The following is an 8,286-nucleotide window of genomic DNA, read 5'->3' on the forward strand; positions in this document are numbered from 1 at the left end:
GTAGATGCCAGACAGTGGAATGTGTTGAAACGAAAACAGTGTTCACCTTACGGCCTGCTACTCCCCCCTCTTGTCCCCTCTCTCTCTCTCTCACACACACACACAGCACAGGGTAAACGGGGTACAGGCGCAGTACAAACACGGAAGCGTGGAATGTATTGGAACAGAATGCATACGTATGAACCTTTACAGTTCGCTTTGGTACATTTCTCAAATCATCCTCAACATTTGCAAAACAGTGCTAAAATGCTAGAGGGGCATTACTGGGGCTACACATTTTTTTGCCGGGCTATAGCACCCCTTAGCCCCGGTGTAGCGCCGTCGCTGACTAGGGACAAGCAACATGTTAACTTATTGCCACTTTGGCGGCAGAATAGAATATACATCTCTACAAGTTAATATTGAACTGACTTCAAGTTGGTTACAAAAGCACACAATCAAAAAAAAATAGCATTTCCTAAACTTCTTCACACAGTCATTAACCCTTTAAGTATAACCCCAGGAGGAGAGGTCCGTCCTCTCTAGGACACTTCAGATGTGGATGTTGAGGGAAGGGAAACTAATTTAATTCCATGTGTGCAAATGAGAATATTATACATGAGAATCTTCAAGTCTTTTATCCAGTTTCCATCCTTTTACTCAAATTGCTTCATGCTCATTGTGTGATTCATTAAAAGCACATGTAAAAATGTACTTTGCAGAGGTGTTTTCAATCCCATATCATCAGTGGTAATCCGCTATAGTTTGCAGGTTGGCACCTTAGATAGTAGCCTCTGCCATCAGTGTGTGAATGGGTAGCTGTGTTAGGGCTGTGTGCTCTATGAGTAGAAAAGCGCCGTATGAAAGCAGTCCATTTACCATTAGGCCCACAAAACCTCCTCCCATCCCAGGAATACCCCCCTCCATACTCATAATGGCTAAGAACACATGCCACTGCCTCAGACAACAACAGATACACCTCAAGATACACCACAAGATTTCACATATCTCAGTTTTAGTTCCTGACTCCAAGTAGTGTGCGAGTGCCACAACCACCAGCTTGCTCTTTCAGCCGCCTCAGACAACGCCTTTAAAAGCTGCTTTGAGTGACTGCCCTCTGACCCAAAAGTCAACAGATATGTTGTGGTTGATTTAGGTACAAAGCCTCTTACACCTAAATCTCCACTGGTCTTGTGTGTGCTTGCCAACCTCGTTCCCTCACTTCCACTACCAGTTCAGTATAGTTTAGCTTTTTCCTTTTAAAGGCTACCTCAATCGAATCTTCAGAGGGAATTGTCTACTCAATAAAGTAAACAATGTGCTAAGACTCAAGAAAAAGATTCCTCAACTGCAAAGTACATTTTTACATGTGCTTTTAATGAATCACACAATGAGCATGAAGCAATTTGAGTAAAAGGATGGAAACTGGATAAAAGACTTGAAGATTCTCATGTATAATATTCTCATTTGCACACATGGAATTAAATTAGTTTCCCTTCCCTCAACATCCACATCTGAAGTGTCCTAGAGACAGACACCCCCAACTCCCTGGGCAATGCACTGCTGCTGCCCACTGCTCACAGCTCCTCGTGTGTGTGTGTGTGTGTTCTCACTGCTCCTATTGTGTATGTGTGTGCTCACTGCCTCATACGTGTGTGTCCACTGCTTGTCAAGTGTGTGTGTGTGCTCACTGCTTGTCAAGTGTGTGTGCTCCCTGCTTCTAAGTAAGGGTTAGGTCAAATGCAGAGGACATGTTAAATGCAGAGGTTGAATCTCACTGCTTGCTGAAAGAATGTGTGTCTGACAAGTAAAGATAACTTAACTTACCTAAAGGATAGGATGCAAAGAAGGCATTTTTAAAGCATCTTATTCAGTTATATGTAGGAACACTAGAAGACAATGCTAAAACATTCCCTGAACTGAAAATGACATTCACCTCAATCATGCCTGTGAATCCCATTAATTTCTACTGGTTTTAAACACCCAAAACATACACTAATAGTGCTGGATGTTTTTCTCACACATGAAATAATGTCCAGTGTCACATGTGTAGTCTTGCCAAGTAGTCTTAGGATTTGCATGTCTCAGAAACACAGCACAGTTCTCTGAGTCACTGTTGGTATGCCCAGGCACCCAGTACCTGGAACAAAGGCAAGACATTCTTAATATTAACAAGCTTTTGTGCAGTATTAGTTCCTGATAAAATAAAAACTTTCCAACTGGAAACACTGGGAACAGTCTAACTGGCAAGACAGTTTCATTAGGGAAAATCTAACAGGGGTTAATTAGGGACACAGCTTAACTGATGCCTCCAGCTGGGTTTTCATCATATGCAAATGTCTGCGCTTCCATCAGCTATGTTATGCGAATTAGAGATGGTTGTGAATTGGATTATGAGTTCAAATCATGAGGATGTCAGGACAACTTTAATGGGAAACACGTTATGGACTCAAAACAAATGCAATTTGATGTGAATAAATCAGTTTCCGCCAACCAAATCAGTTATCATTATCCAAATCAGTAGTCATCCATCCCCGTCTGGCGGGTACATTTCTGATTTGACTTCTTTGATTTTATGCGCATTTCAGATGTTTCCATTTGGGATTTCCGATTCAAATGTTCAACATTTGCATTAGTGGGTTGCTTGGAAACCCGGCTACTGTCACATTGGGAAAACAGCATAATGACTCTAATTGCCATATTTGACAGACAGCTTGTGCCTCTTACCCTGTACAGAGCTCTGTGTTGTCCACCCAAGTCCAGGTCTGGTTTTCCTTGCTCAGGCCGATCCACCCACCTTCAGACCACTGGCTGATGAAGGTCTGCTTGCATTAAAGTCCATTGGATTAGTATAATCACCTGGCACATGTGCCCACATACACCAACATCACGAACACACATAAAGGCCCAGAGACTGGGATTAATGGAACAATCATGGGGGGAGGGGCTTAAACGTTTCTATTCACACAGTGGGCTACATACAGTAGACTCTGAAGCCTGAAGCTATTTCTTGCAGAGGTTTAAAGCATTTGCTGGCTTAAAAAGACTAGCTAACATTACGACCAGGTGTGCATTTCAAGCCCTGAGCGTGAGAGTTGGCCGAACTATCTGATGAAAAGAGAGCTTTCTTTTTGCCCTCTACTAAAATGTTAACCAGGTAGCGCGCTAGACAGCATCTTGAATAAATCATGCTTACCGATATGGTTAAAGCAGGTGACAGACATTTCAGCTATTAACACAAAATATTCTTATTCCCCATTCTTAACACTTTTGTGTTAAAAAGCATCTTCCACGCCTTGACTTCTCCTTATATGTTAATTATTTTTGTGATGCCCCTTTAAAAAACGATGGTATCCTGCACTGAATACTTTTTTTATTTGGATCCTAGGCAAATCGCACCCTGAAGGTACACATGCGCTCTGCAATCTTACTTGTTCCTCTTCCGTGTCGATGACTACAAGGTCAGCTCCAAGGGATTGGCAAACTCCTCTGCTCTCATTCCAGCTGTTGGGCTCTCTCTTAAGGATGTAGCATCTATAGCTGAAATATGTCCATCCAGTTTCACATGGTGACTCTAGTTAGGAAAAAAGGGAAAATGCTTACTTACAAAATTATGTCTAGATCAAGAGAGTCCCATCACCATTTTAGCTGGCATCAGATAGTTTTGTTACCAAGATAAAGGATTCTGGCAAGTAGCTGATTCTTCTCCACGGTCAGGTTGGAATTACTTGTCCTCAGCTGGTCCCTCTCTGTCTGTAGCTGGTTTCTCTCTGCTGTAAGATTAGAGTTACTGTTCTGTAGTTGATCTGTTTTGGTCTGCAGTTGTTTCCTCTCTATGGCCAGGTCCGAGATATCGGTCCTCAGCTGCTCTTCTTCCATCAGTTGCTGGTTTCTGCCTGCAGTGAGATGAAGGTTACTGGTCAGTAGTTGGTCTCTCTTAGTCTGTAGTTGTTGCCTCTCTATCCCCAAGCCAGAGATACTGGTCGTTAGCTGCTCTCTCTATTTTACCTGTCTGTTGCTGGTTTCTCTTTACAGTCAATTTACAGTAACTGGTCAGTAGCTGGTCTGTTTCTGTCTATAGCTGGTTCCCTTATCGCATTAGACTGCAATGTAACAGATGGGACATGACACTGTTATGGACCAATCGAATCACTATATATTTACGCCGGAAGGCCGAAATGCGACGCTGACATCACTGTCCTGAGCCCGCCCCCTCAGGTACCCTTAAATAGGGGGGGACGCCGTCACTCTGCCTCTTTCGACTTTTCAGTTCTCGAAGTTAAGACCTCGACACGTCTCTCCGCGTCTCTACGCTCAGCGTTGCTATTTCTATGTGTGCTTTTATACTCGGTTGAGTTGGTGGGTTGTCGGATTGTATTCCCTCTGAGTGCTACAAGGATAATTTCAACGCCTAATTAAAGTTATTGTCTTTGCTGGTTACCACGCTTGTCTTCAACTTGCCGGCTAGCCATTGCTATTCAACGTGCTACGTTGTGATAGTTATCTTTACTGACTGTTGTTTCATTTCAGATAATGTCCAGACAGAGCTACCCGGACTGTTGACATTCCCGTGATAAGGGGGACCGCCACCGCCTCTGCGTGCTCTGCCTCGGCAGGGCACACGCAGAAGCGTCTCTCTCGGGCGAGATCCCCTCCTCCTGTGCACTCTGTGCCGGCATGACGCTGGCTCAAGTTTCAAAGCGTATTAGCTATTGGGAGGGAAAAGACGTTACGAGGGTGGAGCCCGCACCTTCCGGGGAGGTGTCTCCTGTCGGGCGGAGCTCCCCTCATCCCTCGGGCAGTGTGGGCTCAGGCAGACGCCCTAGGGTGGCTGCCGTATCCCCCTGCCCGTCTCCGGCACGCTCGCTTGCCCCAATCGCGGTGACTGCGGAGGCAGCTGAGCTGCTGACCGAGTTTAACGAACAGCTCAAGCTCGAGCTGGACGTCGATTTGGAGAGAGAGAGTCTGTTGGACGACTCGTTCAAGCAAGCCTCGGACGAGGAGGACACAGATATGGTTGATAACGCACCCAGGGCTATGCAGCCTCCAGTGCTCTCTCGGACCCTGGGCCAGCAGCTAACGAGGTAACGAGGAGGGCGGCGAGCCGCCTTGGTCTTCCCCTCCCTCCCCCACCCAGAGTGCGCACTGCATTGTTGGATGGGGAGTTTTATGCTGGCCCGCCTGCGGTAGCTCCCACCTCGATCCCAATCTTTGAGGAGGTTCATGAGGAGCTGGAAACATCATGGGCGGTGCCCTACTCGGGCGCGCTCTGGTCCTGGGCTTTGCGGCTTATCTCTAGCTGGACCGTGCTAAGGAGAGGGGCTACCTCTCCTTCCCACCAGTGAAGGAGGGTGAGAGGAGATACTCTCACCCGCTTCCCCAACGATGCGCCTTGGCCAGAAACCCGTGCTACCCTCAAAGGAGTGCGACATCAGACGGTTCTGGCCGAGAAGGCTTATCTGGCAGCGGGGCAGGCAGCGTGTTCCACCAAGCCACGGGGGCCACTGTGGCGACACAGAGGTACCTTTGGCTTTCCCTGGCCAAGTTTTCTGACAGGAAGAAAGCTCCGCTCCTTGACGCCCCAGTCAGTGTCAAGGGCGTATTTGGTGAAGCAGTGGGCGCTATGAACGCGTAGTTCGAGGCTGAGCAGAAAAGCCGTGAGGCTTTTCAAGCTTGGATGCAGTGATCCAGCAGCTCGGAGTGGTAGTCCTCCTCAGGGCAAACCACACCAGCCAAGGGCGTGGAGTTAGTGGCTTCCGCTCTCCCTCGCCTCCAGCCAAGGTGCAAGCGCGTCGCAGCTGGAATAAACACCCATTCCGGCTGCCAGCCCAGCCGTCCGTCAGCAGCAGCGGCCAGCTGCACAGCGGCCAGCTGCACAGCATAGCGCCTCCAGTGTGCAGCACAGGCACACCCGTCACAGCAAGGGTCGTGGCAAGCAGCCAGCGCCCTGATCCGCAGCAAAGACCCCTAAAGAGAAAGGGGGGAGGTGGTGCCACCACGACCACCTGGGAAAATCGCCCGCTGCTCTCATGTGAGTCCCATGTCTGACACGGTGAGAATGTTCCCACAAGCCTTTCATCCCTATGTCCCACACACTGTCCCGTTAGGTGCAGACACAAGACCAGCTTGTTTTTCCCCTCCCGCGATGCACCCATTGCATTCGCAAAACCAGTTTTTTATTCAAACCATGAGGGGGCAACCCCAGATCTCACCCTCCTCCCCAGGCGGAACGGGGGCATATCTAGGTTTAGACGAATTGGACGAATTGGAGCCTGGCAGCGTGGAAAGTTTGTGTGCATGCACAGCATCGCCATGGGTGCTGAGAACAATCTCGGCAGGCTATACGCTGCAAATTTGCCAGGCCCCCTCCGAAATTCAGGGGTGTCTTCCAATCAGTGGAGCCGCGAGAGCGTGTCCATTTCCTATAGCAGGAGATAGACGCTCTGCTCACAAAGAAAGAATATCCGTGTCGAGGGTCTTTAGTGAAGGCACAAAGACAGCAGGGAGACAAGGCTCTGTAGTTGGTAAATGTATTTCACCTCCACCAAGTGCATAATCCACATTGAAAAAAAAAAAAATAAATACTGATATAAAAGAAAACAAAAATATATTTACAAATGGTAAATATGTACAGTCCATAGTACAAAGATGCATACCAGTCCATTATACTGAGGCAGTGCACAAACATCAGCCTCAGGCGCTTTTGAAATCAATACAGTTGAGCATCAACTAGCTCACCAGAAAACTCTTATCCAAGACGTTCTCACCACCGAAGCCTTGCACTACTACCTCACCAACTCTTTTAACAGTTAGCTGCACTACCCCTTTTTTACAGGGGTAAAATCGTGTGAAATGAAATACACATTAAACCAAGTTAAAATGGTACCAAAAATAATTTGAACTCAATCAGTCCTTTACAATAATGATGACTGCAGTTATACATCACATTCACAACTGTCAACCTCATAATACAAGTAATTGATTTTACGAGGGAGAAACCAAGTTCCTTGCGAACCTGCCCAAACCATAAATGCATCCCAGGACCGGAGCGCACTTCCTAATACAGGAAACAAGTTTAATGGCGACAAGAACTCATCACAGCTCAATTGGTGAACAAGTATCATAGGTACACTGGCTAACATCATTATAGTATATGTGTAATGACAACGGAATGACAGTGATTTGACAGGGCTATATTTATACAATACAACGGAGATTTTAACCATCGGTAACTTGTGTGTGTGTAGTGAAATGTTTGGTGTGGTGTCAGTGCACCGTACGCTTTCACACATGCCCGCAAAGATGAATCAGTGTTCATATGTTTAGTTTATTAGGATCCCCATTAGCTGGGGCACAGACCCAGCTATTCTTCCTGAGGTCCACCAGTAAAAAAGTATACATGATATATATATATATATATAAAAAAAGACAATACATACAAAAAACTATTACAATATACATTTACAAGAATTCATTAAAAAAAAAACTTATTACGCATCCGAAAATGTTCTAGACCTTTTCCATCTTTGCTTTGTCTAATGCCATGTTCATTTGATGTATGATAGACCTAGATGCTTTTTCACATGTTTTTTAAAAGCTGATTTATTATTTAATTTAGTTAAGCTGATTGGCAACTTGTTCCATGCTATTATTGATCTATATTCAACTGTACGTTGAAATGAATTAGTGTTTGTTTTTGGTACACTAAATCTCCCTGCTGCTGCATGCCTTGTGTTATATGTATGGCTGTCACAACTTTTGCAAAGGACTTTGTATTGTTGTACTGGAATTTTCTTGCATAAAACTGCCCAGGTTGATGTTAATACAGCAGCATTCAGTCTGTCCTCAACTTTTAACCACTGTAAAGATGAGTGCATGTGGTTGATGTTTGTCTTGTAGTAACATTTAAGAACAAGCCGCGCTGCTTTGTTTTGGACTCGTTGAAGTTTTGTAAGATGTTCTTTAGTGGCATTTGACCACACAATATTACAGTACTCCATTTGCGCTAGAACCAAAGTACAGACCACTCTCTTTCTCAATTCTTGGGTGAGAAATTGGCCACAGCGTCTCAGTAGTGCAAGACCACTACTCATTTTCTTCACTGTGTAGTCAATCTGTTCCCCGCAAACAGGGAACGTCCCCAGGACGTTAACAGGACATTCGCAAGGTCCCCAATCGTCCCCAATTGGTCCCCGCCACAACGTTCGCTAGAGGACGTTACCAGAACGTTTTTGACGTTCGTAGCAAGTCTACGTTTGGTCCTTCTGTGACGTTCGCATGAGTCTTAAATCGGACTTTTAGAGAACC

General features: G+C 45.8%; 1 protein-coding gene across 1 annotated transcript; it reads right to left on the reverse strand.

Moving 5' to 3' along the window:
* Positions 1 to 1,659: 1,659 nt before the first annotated feature.
* LOC308380950 (CD209 antigen-like protein D) lies at positions 1,660 to 3,858 on the reverse strand (the record flags this gene model as incomplete). The annotated part of the gene is made up of 4 exons (XM_080858428.1): positions 1,660 to 2,119; positions 2,707 to 2,804; positions 3,411 to 3,553; positions 3,651 to 3,858. The coding sequence occupies 4 exons, from the start codon at positions 3,856 to 3,858 to the stop codon at positions 1,975 to 1,977; spliced, it is 594 nt and encodes a 197-aa protein (XP_080714554.1). The 3' UTR covers positions 1,660 to 1,974.
* Between the last annotated feature and the right edge of the window lie 4,428 nt (positions 3,859 to 8,286).

Source organism: Sprattus sprattus, assembly GCF_963457725.1.
Source record: "Sprattus sprattus genome assembly, chromosome: 2".
NCBI classification, from domain to species: Eukaryota; Metazoa; Chordata; class Actinopteri; order Clupeiformes; family Clupeidae; genus Sprattus; species Sprattus sprattus.